The sequence below is a fragment of the Odocoileus virginianus genome, chromosome 9, assembly GCF_023699985.2.
Source record: "Odocoileus virginianus isolate 20LAN1187 ecotype Illinois chromosome 9, Ovbor_1.2, whole genome shotgun sequence".
NCBI classification, from domain to species: Eukaryota; Metazoa; Chordata; class Mammalia; order Artiodactyla; family Cervidae; genus Odocoileus; species Odocoileus virginianus.
The window spans coordinates 17,480,958-17,499,336 of NC_069682.1; the positions used below are offsets into that span (position 1 = coordinate 17,480,958).

Consider the following 18,379-nt stretch of genomic DNA (forward strand, 5'->3'; position numbering starts at 1 on the left):
CCGCGGTGCGCGGCGGACACCCGGGCTCGCCAGGCGCCCAGCCGCGCGCCCCGATGCGGGGCAGGGAGGCCGGGCGGGGCTGCAGCACAGCCTCGTCCGCGTGAGTCTACGGACTCGGCTCTACGTGGCAGCGACACTGCCGACCCTCGCCCGGCTCCGGGGTGCGTCCCCAACCCCGGTCCCTTTCCTCGGCCCCTTCGGGCCTGATCCGCAACGTCCAGGGGCGCCCTGCTGCTCCTGCCCCCAGGTCACGACTGGGGCGCCTCCCGGGGGTTTCGGAGTTGGGAAAAGCAGCCGCCACCTTCTGGGCGCGCCGCCTGTGTCCGGCGGCCCACCCCCCCCCCCCCCCGCCAAAATCCTAGCGGAACTGCCCCGCTCTCCCCCGGGGGCCCGAGTGAGCATGCCGAGGTAGGCTAGCCCGACCCTGGCGCTGCCACCGACCTCGACGCCCGGTCCCTCCCCAAACACATCCGCCAGCCGGCCCTGGGCACGGAGTCCTGGCGCCTCCCTGCCGGGGAAGATCCCAGCAGGATCTGCGGGAGAGACGGACAGACGGACGGGGAACGTTCAAGGAGAGAAACTTGTTCCTCCCCGTCTCTTGTCAGGCAGTCGCTGGCGAGCCTGTGCGGGGAGAGGGGCGGAGGGAAGCGAGGGAAGGGCTCCAGAAGGGGAGGGGAGGAGGCGGTGGGGGAGGCGGGGGTGCAGTTGGTGAAACTCCTCGGTCTCCCGCTCATCTTTTCATTGCTTGCTCCTCTTCTTCGCGCAGACACCCCGACCTCCCTTGGGCGCCAGCTCCCCGGCTCCAACGGGTCCAGAAGCAAGTCGGATTTTTTTTTTTTTTTCTTTCTGGAAATTGGCGTTGGTGTGTTTCTCTACGTCCCTCCTCCCCCTCCCACACTCCCCCCCCCAACCTTTTTTTTTTTTTTTTTTTGAGACATGGCCCGGGCAGCGGCTCCTGGAAGAGGAACAAGTGTGGGAAAAGAGAGAGGAAACCGGAGCTAAATGACAGGATGCAGGCGACTTGAGACACAAAAAGAGGAGCGTTTCTCTCGGATCAAGGCATTGCCTCGCCGCTTTTCTTTCTCCAAGACGGTCTGAGGATTTTACAGCTCCGGGAGGAGTGGAAGCGCTCCGGATCGTGGAGATCGCCCCGGTGCTCTGTTTTCCCCGCACGTTCGGCTCTCCCGCGTTCGCCCCGGGGCTCCGGCGAAGGGAGGATGGAGAAGGGGCTGCAGCTCCTGTGCGCCGCGCTCGCCCTGGTCCTCGGCGCGGCCGGCGCTTTTCGCAACGGTAAGTGACAGGCGGAGGCGCGCGGCCGCGGGGGTGAACCCGGCTCCCGGCTGCCCGCGCCCAGCTGCCGGGACCCACCCGAGAGAGCAGCCTCCTGGGTGCAGGAAACTTTTAGCCAGACGGAGAAATAAAGAAATAAGATCTGTCGTTGTAGGTAGGGCAGGGAGATTTCATGTCCTCTGACTCCCTCCTGAAGTTGGTTGTTTGGCCATGGGGTTTTCCCCACCTCTGCTACAAGGCAGAGCGCCCTACCTTCCTAGATCAGCACACCAATTATCTTAATAATGTTTCCTCCCCAAGGCAATTAGAGGAGACTCCCTTTCAAAAATATGATGGCTGTTGAAAGTTAATGAACACTTTACCGGGAGCACTTCCTGATTCTCCGACAGCTCCCCCGAACTGATTCCTCTGGTGGGTGCCCGCAGGAGATAGCGGTTTGCGGGTGGGTGTTAGTCCCTCCTCCGCTTTTTCAAACCAGCCCTGCTCCGTCTGGAGTATGAATGAAAGTTACATCGTGTCAATAAAGGAATCTGATACACACGCTTTAAGGCACCAGGATATGTGAAAATCCCCTAACCTAGTTGCAGCTTCCACTTAGCTTTTAAAACCACTCAGTGTTAAGTAAATGGAAGACGGTGCTGGGTTAGAAGCAGTATCCGGTAACGTAAATAATGTGTTTTAAAATGGGATCTGGTTGTAGGCATGTTCGACTTACACTGTAAAGTAGGTGGAAGCAAGGGGGGCGGGTGACATTATCTTTACAGTAAGTCTTCAGCAATTATTATTAACTAATTATCAAATATTTACTTTAGCCTGGCTTAGATTTCAATCAGTAATTAGAACGAGAGCCCATCCGCTACTTACCGGTGGTATATTGTTTTAATAAGAGACCACAAGTGGAGGGGTTCATACCGAGAAGAATTTAAATCACATCTTTATGATGGGAGTTAATCTCTCTAATATGCTTTTTAGAGGTTTCATGATTGAAGCAATAGATTTCCTCAGCAGCTACCAAGCAGTGTTCTAAAAGATATGCTTGGAAGCAAAACACACACAACTGTGAATGTAGAGTTCAATTTATTAATGAACCTCAGATGATGGCATCCTTCTCTAGTCTGGCAGGGAATGAAATAACACTCACCTCCAATTGAAAGAGCTCCAGTGGTTAGACTTTAGAAATTACAGTAACCCAACATCTGCTTCCACGGTGGCGGGTGTTCATAGGATGGATTTGAAATCCAATGCCAATAGCTTTCAGACTTTAGGTTGTGAACCCCATATGTCTGTCTGTCTGTGTGTGTGTATGTGTGTGTGTGTGTACATACATACATGAGACATATACATACTTCCCAATTTTCTTAGCAGAAATCTGGGGAATGCTGAGACTCTGAGCTGCAATCAGTGACTTGACTGGTTAAACCTATGTTGCTGTACTTAACAGTGACCAAAGCCAGTTAATGCCTCTAGCTCAGCAGACCTTTTCCAGCCATGTCCACCTCCTCAGAGTACCAGTGTCTGCTAAATTAATTCATTAACCTTATTTAGGACTAATGGTCCAGAATCATTAGAAACTGCTCCTTCTTAATCAAGTGTTGGAGAGATTTAACAGAGCCAGGCAGTCTAGGAGTCCACATTATCTTATTACACTGTCACTTTCTCAGAAGTCACAGATTAAAGAGCTCTGCTGTGGTACTGAGTCCACCTCAATGTCTTCTGAAGTGACTCTGTCGAGTGGCTACAAGCAGTGCTGTTTTATTTCACTCCTTAACAGATGCCAGACACTGCCATGATGTTTGTACAGAGCTGGAGGAGACTTAATGAGATGGGGTTGCTTTCCAAGTTTTCTGCACATTTGAAATAATGCAAGAGCCTCCGCAGAATAACATAACAGAGTCCAGTATGATCATTAGCTGAGATTCTGAACTCCAGTTACAACACCATTTCTTCTTGGCAAACCTTAAGCTTCTAAAAGCTAAGGCAAAGGAAACCCGTATAAGGCTACCCCCCCTCCATAGTCTAAGAAACAAAGTCAAAAACATCTAGCAACTGAGAAAAACAAAGTAATTTATATTGTCTTCTCTTTTAATTTATGGGAAATGATTTCTGTAATGCATGTAGCTTTATGCATTTTTGATGTGCACTTCATCTTTCATTTCCATTTGACCTGGTTTTCCTGTAATAAAATTCTGTAGATTTATAAATTCATGCTGAGAGCAAAGAATGCCATTCTTTTTTCCACAGGGAATCTATTAGATGCAATATTAAAATCTATATATACCATTACTGAAAATTTGTGATTGATAGGCTTATATGTTTCACTGCTTTCATACCTGTTCCTCTTACATAGCTTATGCACCGAATTTTTATTGCTCAAAATTAAGCATCGATAAATGTGGCAGCCTTTCAGGCTGAGATTCTCTAATATGAAATCCATCATAAAAAATGACAGTGAGGGTCCATACTGAACAATAAAGCTGCCCAAAGACTGGTTTCTTTGGTTCTCAGTGAATCACTTCAGGTTTGGGTGTTTATTTTTTTTTTTTTTTAAAGGAAGGTCAAAAAGTAGTTAGCTCATCTTTTCTAAAATGTGAGGGTGTAGCTCACCATCTGTGATACTCAGACCTCCATGTGGGGGAGTTTCTTCCAACATGTAGGTAATTAGAATTAATCTGTGTAGCTATTTATTTTTCTTTCTGCCCAGTTACTTTGATCTGGTCTCCAAAACTGAGCAACTTTCCTGCGAGCAGTAGAGCTGAATTCTTTCTGCTTCACCACATGTACTTTGTTCCCTGATGCTCTGGATCTCAAAGACCAGAGATAACTCAAAATCACTTAGATTTACAGGCCAGATAAGACAACAACAAAAAGGGTTTGGCTTTAAGCCAATTGAAGTCCTGGATGACAATCCCCACTGATCAATGACACAGACCAGGCTTATCATCAAACAGCAACACAAGGGGTCGAATAGCATCTTTTAGTCGCCTTCACTTAGAACTTGCTACTTAATGTGATTACACTTCTGGGGGTATAATTAAGTCTAGCAGAAGCTCCCTGGGGACCATGTTAACATCCATTGAGGACTTAATGTTTTTAATGCTGGAAGACCTTTTTCTTGGGAGGCAACTTTGTGGGAGGTGGGGATGGAGCCCTTTCAGCTCCAAGTCCTCCTGAACCAACTTCCTGAGATCAAAGAGCCTTCTTTGGAAGTGTGTTGCTCTCAGCGCCACCTGAAGGACCTGCAGGCATCTCTTGGAGCTCCCCTTAAAAACTTATGGAATGTTTAATAACCTGTCATTGATATGTAAAACTGGAATACCTAACTGGTTGTACAGGGAACCATCTAGTACTAAAATGTTAATTTTATTACAGATAAGTGTGGCGATACTATAAAAATTGAAAGCCCTGGGTACCTTACATCTCCTGGTTATCCTCACTCTTATCACCCAAGTGAAAAATGTGAATGGCTGATTCAGGCTCCGGACCCATACCAGAGAATTATGATTAACTTCAACCCTCACTTCGATTTGGAAGACAGAGACTGCAAGTAAGTGAAAATGTTTGAACAGGGCACCACAGCACCATCTAGTGGGCACGGGTGTTATGGGGGGAAAGTCTGAACCATCTAGGATGTAAATGGATCCAGGAGGAATTCCGATCTAGGCCAGATCATGTGTCAATGGTATGGAAATTAAATTATGTTAAGTGATTTCTGAGTTCCCTAAACCAGGGAGCTTATATTTAAATGTGTAATCTCTCATAGTCTTTTTCTTGTTAGCACTTTTGGTTGGGGAACTTGTGTTAAGAAAAGTGTATTTAGGTTTTTTTTTTTTTCCTGGAAAGGCGAAGAATTAGAAACCCAGCCTCTTGCTTTTTATTAAATATTGTGTGTCTCTAACATGCAGTGCATTGGCAGATGGTGAGGTTGTGGTTTTTTTGAACAAATCTAGGACATATTTTGTGATCGAAGAACTGTGTTTATCTTACTGAGTTTGACATCACCAAAGCAAATTGTCATTGGGGAAAAAAAAAGGCATATAGGGTAAGTCTAATGAAGGACTTTTATAGTAGATTAATGATCGCAAGTCTCTTATGAAAAATGCTAAAAAATTGTTAATTCACAATAATATGTTTGTTCATGTGCTTTAGCCTTCCTATCTGTTTCAATGGTTAAGTTACTAATAATCAATTTACACTGTTTCATTATTATAAAAACATTCTCAGTAGAGAGACAGACTAAATTATAAATCCTCACTTTGCATGAAAGAATTGTGTGTAAGTTTTGCTTTCCACAGTTGGAAAGTATGTTTTAACAATGCAGGCAGCAGTCCACTCGGGTCCAAATTTGCTTTTCTCACTGGACATCCAGCAGACCACCTGGCTCTGCCTTGTCCACCTTATCCATTTCTACCATACTGTGTATTCTCCAGAGACCTGAGCCTGAATATCAACCTCTAGTGACGTTTAGACATTTTAATCTCACTTCTAAAGTGTTTCTCGAGGACTGATAGGTTTTCCCAAGTTTTAAAATGAGTCTGTTTGATATAACTATATACAGTGTAGGCTACTATTTCCATTGGATAACATTATTATGCAGGCAGATTCATTATTTAAAATATTTTATTTGCAAATACATAATAACCCTTGTAGAGAAGAACAGAATAGTATGAAAATACTCCCAACTGTCGGAAGTCCTCCAGAACCTGTTGGATTCTGGGGGTAAACTAGTTTTTCATGGCCAGGGAAATGACATCATCTGGTTAATTCAATATCTGGTGCCTGGAGAATTAGCATACATTCATGTGCTGTTGATCAATTTCCAAATAATCAGCAGACAGTACAGTAAAATTATGCCGATTTCAATTTAATCTTTGTTCTGTGATTCAGAAGTGCTTCAGGGCATTATATTGACTTTTTAATCTTGTGTGAAAGCTGCCATTAATAAAGTGTTCCAGTAACTTCTTGGAAACAGGAAATTCATTCTTTCTTTTTTTAAGTCAATATTCTGTATGGTGGTTTTTACAATGTCCACCGCTGAGACAACCTGAAGATTTATTTTCCATTTTATTTATTTTGTTTTGTGTTATGTTTTTGCATCTCGACAATACTTAAACTGCTATAGGGGGCTTCCCTGGTGGTGCAGTGTTAAAGAATCCGTCTGCCAATACAGGAGAATTGAGTTTGATCCCTGGGTTGGGATGATCCTCTGGAGAAGGAAATGGTAACCCACTCCAGTATTCTTGGCCTGGGCAATCCCATGGACAGAGTAGCCTGCCGGGCTATAGTCTATGGTGTCTCAAAAGAATTGGAAATGACTTAGTAAGCAACAGCAAGGAGCTGCTATAGGAGATATTTTTAAGAAACTCTGGTAAAACACACTCAAGTGATAGCATTATTCCTCAAAATAAGGTGCTGTTAGATTTCAGTAAACTCATGTTTGCTAATTTCTGATCTGAGAGTCTTGACCATGTATGTGTGTCATATAATAAAGAATTCAGAATTATTATTCGAAGTTGTGTGCTGGTCAATGTTAGCAACTGGATTTGAGGAGGGGATGGGTCAAGTCTGAATCTGTGGTATTTGCCAATTTCTGTAGTGAAAATTTTCTCTCCACGGCCAATTTCAAACCACCCAGTGATGTCACTATGCACAGACTTGCAAAGAGGTGTACATTTGATTCTCATGAGCTGGTGTGAGCTGGCTCCAACACCCAACTGCACAGGAATGTAAGAAGGGGAAGCCAGTTGCATGAATTAGTGTATGGAAAGTATTTATAAGCATCTGGCACGTGTGCATGCCAAGCCGCTTCAGTCATATCCGACTCTGTGTGACCCCATGGACTGTAGCCCACCAGGCTCCTCTGTCCATGTGATTCTCCAGGCAAGAACACTGGAGTGGGTTGCCATGCCCCCCTTCAGGGAATCTGGCACATAGCAGACCTTAAATAATTATCTGCCATATCATGATGTGAGGTCGAGCATGGTGGGAGCAGGGGGCAGCTTTTTTGTTCGTTTTGTTTTTTAAAGACAATAAGAAAAGGGGATCACTATAACTCAGAGTAAAGGACCATTTTAATGATGTCAGCAAGAAACTGGCCAAGAAGACTGTTTCTGTAATTATGATGGTGAGTTTTGTGTTTTAATGCTTCAGAGTAAGGTGGTTTCTTAATTGTAGTGAGGATTTGTTCTCTGTGAAGAAGCCATCTCCTGACCAGTCTTGAAGGCTGATGTATTTAGCCTGCTGTAGTCAGTGGAGATTGTGGTCCTGGAGAATATATTTGTGCCCTGTTTTCAAGTGTTGCTGCCTGACATTTATCAGTAGAAACTCCCAAAATGATATAGGAAGACCAGCTTAGGACATTTGCCATCACTATCTTCCCTGACTGGTCCACACGACTCCTGGTTATTGTTGAAGTTTGCAGTTGAAAATTCAACAAACACGACAGAATTCTTTTCTCCTTTGGTAAAGATTGTGAGAAGAATCCACAGCTTTAAAATCTACAGGGGATTATAATTCTCTAGAGGAACGGAAAGCACCAGCAACTCCTGTCAAAAGAAATGCATAGTATGTGGGATGTGCAAAAATATAAATTTGGGAGTTTGGGGGGATTGTGGGCTTGTTTTATTTATAGTAAATGACCGAGTTTTGGTGGATTGTGGAATTCTTTTGTTTACAATAAGCGACTTCCAAAAATGTATTTGAGATGACACATCATGTTCAGAGAACTGGTAAGCTCTTAGTGATAGTGTCTGTTAAGAACAAGTTGTTTGTATTATTTGAGATGCTTAACGTCTTTCCCTGTTTCAGCTAACAGCAGTCAGGACATGGTCTTGTAAGATAAAATAGGGTAGTGGATATGAAAGCCAGTTTGAAAAGTGAAACTTTCACTTTAGAAACTCCCCTTGGAAGCAGTTAGTATATTATTAGGATATCTTTAAGAACTTGGTGATTATTAGAACATTCAGATTTAGGAAGCTAGGCAAACTAACTATACTGATCTAGTAGTGGGATCATCTGTGTGCAGTATACTCTGCATTTCCCTTGAAACTGTCAGTATTTGAATAGTCAACTTTCACAATGGGAAATCAATTCCTTCACATGTCTGCTTGTGGCAAAAACATCCTGGAGACCCAAGTAGACAGTTGTTTCTTAGAGCGCAGGGATAAATAAGTAATTAAACAGACAAGTTCTGGTAGGAAAAATATTTTTCTTTTTCTTTTTTTGGTTTTCTTTATCGTGAAATGAAAATATCCTCATAATTTTAACCACGCAGTGAAATGCTCACAACTTTTCTTGTGAAGAATGCCAAGTCTGGCCCAGTACATAATTAACTTATGCTAACTTTGCAAAAAGGTTTTTTTTTTTTTACAGTGGATATCAAGGGGGGATAGTTCCTTTAGGAAAATGAATGTCCAAGTTGTGTTTGGTAGCTTTAGAAATCAACCATCTATGTGTAGGCCACCCCGAATCAGGTTTCATTGCAAATAAGCATCAAAAATATAATATCGGAACTCCCTGAATTCTTTCACTGAACAAGGTGTGGTATCAGTCCATCCATGGAGCCAGAGAGCATCTGTCTTGGGACTAGCTTTGTGCTGGGATGTCTAGCCAAATAGACTGCCTGGTTTCACTGTAATGTTGATAGCAGAGGAGGCTAGAGAATGTTCTGAGCGGAGAAGACGTTGAGGGAAAAAGAGGAATCCGATTCCTCTCTTTTGCACCAGCAAACTCCTCCATGCTTGTGAAGTGTCAAAGTGGAGCTAGAAGCAGAGAAGAAAGAAAGAGCCACCTTCTGAGTGTTTGTCAGAAAGCAGTGTTCATTGTGCACTGAAAATGGTGTTCAGTGTCACACTGAGCTGGTTGGGTCTTAATCCACCGGGGTTTCCTTCAGTGGTAAAGTGGACATCTTGACTCTCATAAAACTTTATATCTGCATAATAAACAAGAATGTCATTGATACAGTAGTTAGAATTTATGGCGTTTTTCCGGTTTCCCAGCAATGCAAACTATCAGCATGATAATTTATAATGGTTTGTGACAAATACTGCTGAGCAAAGAGGTGTGTGGTTACATTCAGATCAGATGTCGTCATCTAGGGAGCAATAAAAATTTCACAGACATTGGGTTAAAAACATTAAGAAAATGAATGTGAAGCTCCAGAAAGAGAGCCTGAAAAAGTGGCGGTGATGGGCGAGAAGTGAGGTCTTCTGAGTGACAAGTTCCTGACTTCACTGCCTGATTTGTCAGGGCTGTTTTGTAGGGTTGCATCAAGACACCAGACTAATTATGCATAGAAGCTTTTCTATCTACAATTTAGATTTGTAGTCTCTCTCTTCTGTAGTCAATAATTCATTGTCTTTTTCTTAATTCTACACAGTCAAAGGAAGATTTCACTCTAGTAACTTCATATGAAATTTAGACACAATAGAACTTAATTAAATAGTGATAATATTCAAGTTTGGGGACTTGTTGGAATAAATCACACACTGTATCTTTGACATTACTTTTAAAATTCCCTAAGTTATTATAAACTTTGAAACACCATTTATTTTCATACATATAAACTCACTAAAGGAAAATTAATCTGCCCTTAGTTCCTCAAATCTGATTATTCCTGAAAATGTAATTATACAGTGGTCACTTTGTCGTTTATAGGGAACTCTAAGTTCTATTTTTGGTTTCCCTAAGTAATATTTTTTGCTTGATACTTGCTTTGTTTGGCATAGATTTTTGCATTAATTTTCATTTTTTTAGAATTACATTAAAGTATTATTTATCCTGATTAGGGAGTTTTTTGTATCTGAGAAATGGGTGTTCCCCCTAGTCCTAGTCTTGGGTTTTTGAGCATCACTTAGACCAAATCAAACAAAGACCTTATTTTTATGGAAAACAGCAGGTATTTTCTGCCAAAGTACTTCTCTTTTTTTCTTTGTGAAATACAAAAGTCTATTAACTTAGAAAAATATACGAAGTAACATTTGATGCAATTTTACAACGGGAGCACATTCATATAAACTGAATCAGAGCAAACATTTCCAGCTTCTTAGTAAGAGGCCACCTTCTGTCCACTTTCAATCTCTGACCTTTGGCCTCAAGGGCAACTTCCGTCCAGACTTGGGTGATTCCATTTCTATAAATTTCAAAATCAGACAAAACTCAACAATAGTCTTGAAGTCTGTATGTACCATCCTTTGAAAATAGTCAAATTCTTTGGAATGGGGATAGAAAAAAAAAAATGTGTACTGTTCTAATCAGAAAGTACAACTGAAGCATTTTTCTTATATTTTTTTAATGACAACTGTAGAAATATATTTATTGCTTTACTATGGTTATGTTAAAAGAAGCACAAAACTGTTGGTCTGGAGCCTGATTTTTACGCAAGGGAAGTTCAGAATGACCTTTTTTTGTTTTATTTTTCCTCATTTCATTGTCGATTTTGGTCTCAAGTGACTTCCCAATATGGGCAGTATGAGAGGCACCACCACCAAACTAAATTCAATTAAAACACTACCGAGTGGGTAAAAATGAACTCTTCTCAGAACAGTGGAGGTCAGTGTTGTTGCTACCCCCTGCAGCATCCTTGTTTGCTGCACAGGCAGATAATTATCTACTTTCTGCCTTTTGATTTCTTTCTCCATTAGCACTGATTTAATTTGGACAGAACCCCACGTGTTTAATAAAATTAATTTCCTTTATTATTTCTTCCTATGAGCAATCACATTGGATCATAATGAATTTTGAGTATTACTAGGTTGTTGGGGGGACATTTCTGTAATTTGAAAGAAGCAACCTTTATGAGAAGCTAAAAGAGAAGATTAGTTGAAATCTTATCAAATTGAATCAACATGTGCATGGCATTTCCAACCAGATCTCACTTTGGGGAGGAGGCACTTCAGAATCGATCCAAGGGAGACATATGCCTTCAACCGGCATGCGTCTTCTCAGCTCCTTCCCTTCCAGCGTAAAACTTGATACTTGCACGCATGCTGACATCCTTCGGCAGAAGCACACACACAAACATATGCGTGTGTATGCTTGCGAGGAAGGCTATAAAATGAACTTAACTAATGGCCGTTGCAGGATTCATCAAGGCTGATCATTAAGCCTAAAGAAAAATAAGAGACAAGATTAGTCTTCAGATCAGGTTCCAAATGCGTCTTAATTGGCTGTTTGTAATCAATCCTGATTGTAGGAGTCAGTAAGTTGGCAGAACATAGCACCTCCAAAGAAAATTTTTCCTGCTCTTCTCTGTTTAATTGAACTGTGTCCAGCATCCAGGTCAGTTAGGACGACAAGAGGTCGAGGTAACTCTCAGACTGGCTGTGAAGCACGCCAAACACATTATGATGGCTTATGGTTGAAATCATTTAGTATTTACAGATAGCTTAGAACATGAACTGCTTTCATTCAGAATTCTACTCAATTTTGCAGCAGCGCAGAGAGAAAAAAAAAAAAAAAAACCTGGCTTCTGGCCATTCCATTGCTTCTAAAATAGTTTTTCTCCTCATCAAGCCCAGGTCTGTATTGTACACATTTTGTATCATATTTATGTGCAACATGTTTTTTTCTCCTTTAATTTAAATAATCAGTAGAGTGTTTACAAAGGAGTCATCATGTTCTAGTTGTTGGGTCTTCTGTGGCTGCCATAAGCTTTCTAAACATCCTAGGCTTCATCTCACTTAATCTTTTTTTTTTTAAGACTTTTTTTTTTTGATGTGTACCATTTTTAAAGTCTTTATTGAATTTTTTACAATATTATTCCCGTTTTGGTTTTTTGTCTGGGAGTCATGTGGGATCTTAGCTCCCCTACCAGGGGTCAAACCCACACCCCAGGCACTGGAAAGTAAAGTCTTCACTACTGGACCACTAGGGAAGTCCCTATCTCAATCTTCGTGTGCCCATACTGGCACTTAGAGAAGTTACATTAACTGAGTCCAAATGCTCAGCTGCTGCCCCCAAATACCTTCCATCTTTGTGATCAAAGGGGCTTAGGATATACTTTTAGAATGAGAAAATTCACATGAAAATTACTAGATTATTTTTTACTTAGCTGCCATCTTCTTCCATGAAACACCCAAAAGTTTAAATACAAGCCAGTTAATTCTGAAGAAGGACTTAATTTTTAAACTCTTAGTTCAGATTAAGTGAAGCTTCGTGCACACAAACTTCCAACCAGTTGACTATTTTTCCACTGAGACAAAACTTGTCTTAACTTAGCAATAAAATTCGCAGTGCAGTGGGGAAGGGGGAATATCTAAATTCTGGGTCCTTTGGCTGATGGAATTTGAAAACACAAAACACGATAAATAAAACACTTATTTGAAGCCTGGAAACCAGGCAGCACAAAGTTTCCATTTATACAATTGGTTCAAGGGACATAGGATATACAAGCTGTATACCAGATCCTCACAAGCCCAGGAATTTCCAAACTCCCCTCATTTGCTTCATCTCAAGCAAATAGTGGGAAAGTTTTGCTTTCCCAAAGCTTCCCTATTGTCAGATTTCAATACTTGTGTTGGCCACAGTGATACTGAAAGGGTTAAAGAGAGAATGTTTGCTCAAGGCACTGGGTTCCTCTGAGAAACAGAAGAGTGTTTTTTGAGAAGAAACAGACGCTCCAGAGTATTTTGTTTTTATCTGTTCAGATACTTGTACAAGCAGCCGGCCAGGTTGGAGGTGATGGCTTGTTGCTTCTGTGATAGATTGACGTGTCATGGAGAGCTCGACCTGTCCCATCTGAAAGAGGATGCTAAATGTCTCTCCATTCAAGTTCTTATATTTCTTTAGAACAGCCAGAGCAGGCATAGGCAAGTCAGTGTAGTCACGATTCCAACTCCGCATCTGACTCTCCAGCCACTATGCTGTGAGCTGGTCAGCTATTGTGTATGACACTCTTGGTCAGTGAAATGGCACGATAAAGCCTAAGATGTGGTCAAAGTCTTAGTCTTAGCTAGACAGCTTTAGAAAATTAGAAGTACTAAATTTCCAAATTTAAAGACAAAAGAACACACTTTTGACTCAAAGAAAACGAAGGACATGGAACCCCAGAAAAACTTGGTGGCACTAGGTTGACTTGGTCTGATTCAGGATTATGTTGTTTTTTAGGTGTAGTGACACCTACAAGGGGTAGCCCATAATTTGATTTTTCAGTGAAGGTTGTTGACACTAAGCTACAGGAAGTGGGGGGTGGGGTTAGCACTGATTAGAATTTTCCTTTTGTTTCCCCCCAAGGAAAAAATTCTGCGTTTTCCTTACTTTTTATCCAGTGCCAATTTCTTTGTCCCTAGCTAGGGTCATTGCTGAGTAACCATTAGGCTATATTGGGTCAGTCCTGCAAGACACCTCCTCACCTCCCTCTGTGGCTGTGTTAGCATCATACCTTGTGTGTGTTAGTTCATTAACACGAGCTGGGGATTTCTGATCGTCAGGGGACCATGTTAGCAGCTCCCTGCGAAAAAGTGTTCTGGTGAAAATTAGAGACATGGGTTATAATTGCCCCTCTGCCATGCATTCCCATCTGTGAGATAGGATACAGGTCCTGTGGGCTGGGTTGCAGTCTATTAATGGCTTGGTTATACCACCATTAATACGATGGTTTTGACAGTGTTAAATCACTATGGCTCAGGAAGACAAAACGACATCATTGTCTGTGTGGACCGAGACACAGCTTCAACTAATCTTTTTCCTTCTCTTTGCTGAAGAAAACAAAATGCTTTCCTTCCTCTGCCAAACTCAATAACACAGCATGGATGAGATAACGTAGGTGGAAATATCTTAGGAATACAAGAGAGATATGTTAAATAAAGCCTAGGTATTACTCTAACGGGAAGTGCATCCGCAGGTTTTGTTCCTTAAAATAAGTTCAGACTGTAAACAATAAAGTCTGCATCCTTGGGAGGAGACACTTATAAATATTTCAAGAGCACGGCACATCTCCACAATAGAGATGGTATCTCACGCTCAGCGTGTATTCAGCCAACAAGAATTTCTGAATGTTCTTACAGTGAGTTGGCTGGTTAAATGTGTCATAATTGCAGTCTTCTAAAAATCTACACTACTATGGATAAAATAGATAATAAGAACCTACTGTATAGCACAGGGTACTCTTCTCAATACTCTGTACTGATCTATGTTGGAAAAAAATTTTTAAAAGAGCAGATATGCATACCTGTATAAATGATCACTTTACTGTACAGCAGAAACTTAGAACATTTTAAATAAACTGTACTCCAATAAAAATTTTTTGAAAACTTAAAAGTGAAAATAAAAATCTAGGTGAGTTTCTGGGGAATTCAACGAAGATGCTCATTGTCACAAACTAGATAAAAGCTTTCATAGCCTTGAAAAAGTTATTATTTGCACAGGTGTGCCTTTGGAAAACTTATAAATATTGGGTTGGCCAAAACATTCATTTGGGGTTTTCCCATAAGCTGTTACTCAAATGAACTTTTTAGCGACCCCAATAAGTTCAATACAATCCAGTGAGAAATCAGGCTTTCCTTTAAGACAAGAGCCAATGTCATGGTGATTGTTACAACAGTGCTGTCGCTTCTTCCCAATCAGAGAGAACAAATAGTGCCCATGTGGTTGGGTCCTAGAGTAGGAAACTACATAGATTTTAAATTCATACAGGAAAGCAGCAGATAAAATCATGCTTTAAAATTGATGGTCCCTCCCACCATCCCCACTTTCCCTCAGTTTCTAGTATTCTCCGTCCTTTGCATCTTGCCGTCTCCTCCCACCATGTCGAATCAGGACAGATTTCTCAAAAGTGAGGGAGTTCTCAGGAGCCTTGAGAAAAAGTCCGTCCACAGGAAGGTGCTTAGGATAGCGGCTGAGAAGAGATGGCTGTGTTGGTCTCTTCTGCCCACTCTGCCCTCAAGAGTGCTCGTATGTGATAAAATGATATCTGCAGCCTCTCTGGGTCCCCCAGCACTGTTTACCTTTGAAATGACCACGGCTGTGTTTGGCTGGGAGTCCAACAGAAGGGCTTTGCTTCCTTTCTTGTGGGACCATGTAGACCGCCCGGGTCCAGTAGATTCTGTAGGGCTTTCTACTCATAGAGTAAAAGAAATCCTTCTTGAACTTGTTACCCTTCAAACAAAACTTTCGCCTCTCTTTCCTATGACTGCCAGGGGCTTTGAACATGGTGTCTACACCCCAGAACACCACTTTCTGGAATTCCAGCCTAATTCCTCTCCCCTCCCATTTGACTGAATTTTTTGTTCAAATCTTAGATCCCAATGACTAGTCTCATGCTGCAAACCACTGGCCTTTTCTTGGTTCAGATTTCTTCACCCTTTGCACAACGTGATCCAGAACCTCGGAACTTTCTTCTCTCCTGAGTCTCATGGCCCTGTACCATCTTGGTTTCATCTCCCACTTCTCTGGCCACTTCCCTTTGTGGCTAGTTTCTCTTTCTCCTCCAACATTTGAATACAGGCCTTTGCCAAGGTTTGGACTTGACCCTGAATATCTTCTCCCCGAGTTGCCTTTTTGAGCCACTCAGCTCAGATTATACCAAGATTTCTGTCCAACTCGATTTGGCCTAAAGTATTTGTGTGTGTGTGCTGTGTGCTCATTCATGTCCAACTCTTTTCAAGTCCATGAACTGTAGCCCACCAGACTCCTCTGTCCATGGAATTTTCCAGGAAATACTGGAGTGGGTTGCCATTTCCTACTCCAGGGGAACTTCCTGACCCAGGGATAGAACATGCATCTCCTGCGATTCCTGCCTTGGCAAGCGAGTTCTTTACCACTGTACCACCTGGGAAGTCCCCAAGCATTGGACTTAGACGTTCATACTGTTTCTGGGTGATGCTGACTGCCTGGATGATAAAGACTGTTGCCCCAAATGAACCATCAAAGTGGACCCCTTCCCTGAGGAATAACTCTTTGCTGCCTTTTCCTACTTATCCACCCTTGAGACTCTGGGACATCTCCTAATTTCTAGTTGTCCCTCAAATCAGTTTAAAGCCTCTAAATCACATATCTGCAATATCCATCACATCTACCTCCTCTGTTGTGTTCCTCTGGTTAGCTCTCAAATCCTAACACTGGTTAACCTCTCCCTGGTGCCAATGGGTTAGCCTCAGGAGCAGGCTTCCCTTCTTCTCCTCCTCTGTTTAGAAACATCAAGAGTTTCCCATTATCTTCTTGCTTCATGTGTGCTTTATCAGCCTTGAATTGAGAGTTCAATTCAACTAGAATTGAAACCCTGTCACTTTCAACCACTCCTCGGGCCTTTCTCCTCTGGTTCTCTTTTTATCTTCCACCCAAGTGGCCACCTTGGAGTTCTTCAGACTTAGCCCTGCCTTCTTATCCCAAGCATCCTCATGGGCTGTTTCCTTCCCACATGGGCAAGGGGTCAATGCCCTACATAGACCTCCATCTCCCCATCAACATGTGGCTCATCCTCTGGCTCCATCACAGTGAGGCTTCCTTCTGAAAGCCACTTCTGATTAAACATGGTCTCTTTCTCTGTCCTCGACACCCCCAAGAACTATGTCTATGCATCACTCATGTTCCTTCCAATTTCTATATTTGGTCATAATCATTGGTATTCAGCTTCCCTGGTAGCTCAGTCAGTAAAGAATCTGCCTGCAGGGCAGGAGACCTATGTTCGATCCCTGGGTTGGGAATCCCTGGGTTCGATCCCCTGGAGAAGGAAGTGGCAAACCACTCTGGTATCCTTGCCTGGAGAATCCCATGGACAGAGGAGCCTGGTAGGCTGCAGTCCATGGGGTTGCAAAGCATCAGGCATGACTGAGCAACTAACACCTCATTGATATTCTGCTACTATTCACCCAGCTAGTTCAGAAGATGTTCCAGAGGGGAGACTGAGAGTGGTTCCCAGCCCTGGCAGCACCTCGTATGCTGCTTTGCCTGTAGCAGCTGCTCAATTAATATTTGTCAAATTGAATTGGCCGATGGACATCCTTCTCCACGTGTTCACCTAGCACCGAAGAACTGAGTCAGCTGCCCGGGAAAAGCTCTAACTTAATCAGATACATGCACACTTCCACTTTTCTTTGAGACAGGAAACCCTTCATTTTCCTGGGGAGTGGTATCAAACTTACATTTTTCCTCTAAAAACTACTACTTTGAAAAGCTTAGAATTTCTACACATGAGTAGCTTTAGCTACATCTCAAAAAATATGCAGAGGTACTCCTTGACCGGAAGCTCTTCTTTCTGTTTCACAGCCATCTCCACCATCTGCTTTAGAGTTAGAGGCATCCAGTGTCTGAACCTTGCAGGCATAGTCCAGATTGCTAGTATGTTCTGCCATCCCCACAACTCTTGGAATGTTGTGTCATAACTCTGTAAACTTTGTCTATTGTATATTCATATCTGGGCTGACATCCAAACCACCTTTACATAAATTTCACACAAATAATTTAGAGCCTTCTTTCATTCCAGCTGGCAACCCCAATAAATGCACATGCTAACTTCACAGCAGGCTTGCTGGGGGAGATGTAGAACTTGAACTTCTCCATGAGGGAGGGCAGCACCGGATGCGTCCCATGCAGAGTGGTGTAGATGTGTTTATCCATGTCACCAGGTAAAAACCAAGTGCTCTGCCTTTGAGCAGCCACATAAAGATGTGATCCTGGAGAGAAGACAGAACGAGCCAGCCCAAGGTGTTTTCTGAAGCAGACAGGGAGGGGTTTTAGCAGCTCCCCTGGCTCTCGCCTTAACAGTGCTTCCTAAGCATTTCTTAAAGCTGTGTGTCACCATGAGTGAGTGTCAGAGGGAAGGGACGGAAGTAGCAGGTGCATGAACACCTCTAGGACAGCAAACATGCCAGCCACCATGGCTAGTTTCACATTCCTTCTGGCTCCTGATGCCCTGAACTTCCATGAGTTCTCTGGGGGGTGTTTCTGGATGTTTCTGTTACATCTCTGGTCAGGAAAGCCATAGCACCCCCTCACTCTCACATCTCCAGTTCCTCTGCATCCAGAGAACAGAATTTCCCGGGGGGGAGCGGGGGAATGATGAGCTTGGGCCGAGGAAGTAGGGTCAGTGGATCATGCCCTCAGCTTGTTCTCTTTCGGGCTCGTCCTGTGTTATCAGGCTCACAGTTCCCTATGA

At 42.7% G+C, this 18,379-nt stretch overlaps 1 protein-coding gene across 4 annotated transcripts in view; it reads left to right on the forward strand.

Annotated features, from left to right (window-relative positions):
• The first annotated feature begins 676 nt into the window (after nucleotides 1-676).
• Nucleotides 677-18,379, forward strand: part of NRP1 (neuropilin 1) — a 145,275-nt gene continuing 127,572 nt past the window's right edge. For 2 of the 4 annotated variants that reach the window (XM_020872695.2, XM_020872697.2), the window contains exons 1-2: nucleotides 679-1,290; nucleotides 4,660-4,834. In XM_020872695.2, coding sequence (XP_020728354.1) covers nucleotides 1,218-1,290; nucleotides 4,660-4,834 — 248 coding nt within the window. In that variant the 5' untranslated portion in view covers nucleotides 679-1,217. Of the gene's footprint in view, nucleotides 1,291-4,659; nucleotides 4,835-18,379 lie in introns of all 4 variants that reach the window. The other 2 variants (XM_020872696.2, XM_020872694.2) reach the window with 2 other exon arrangements.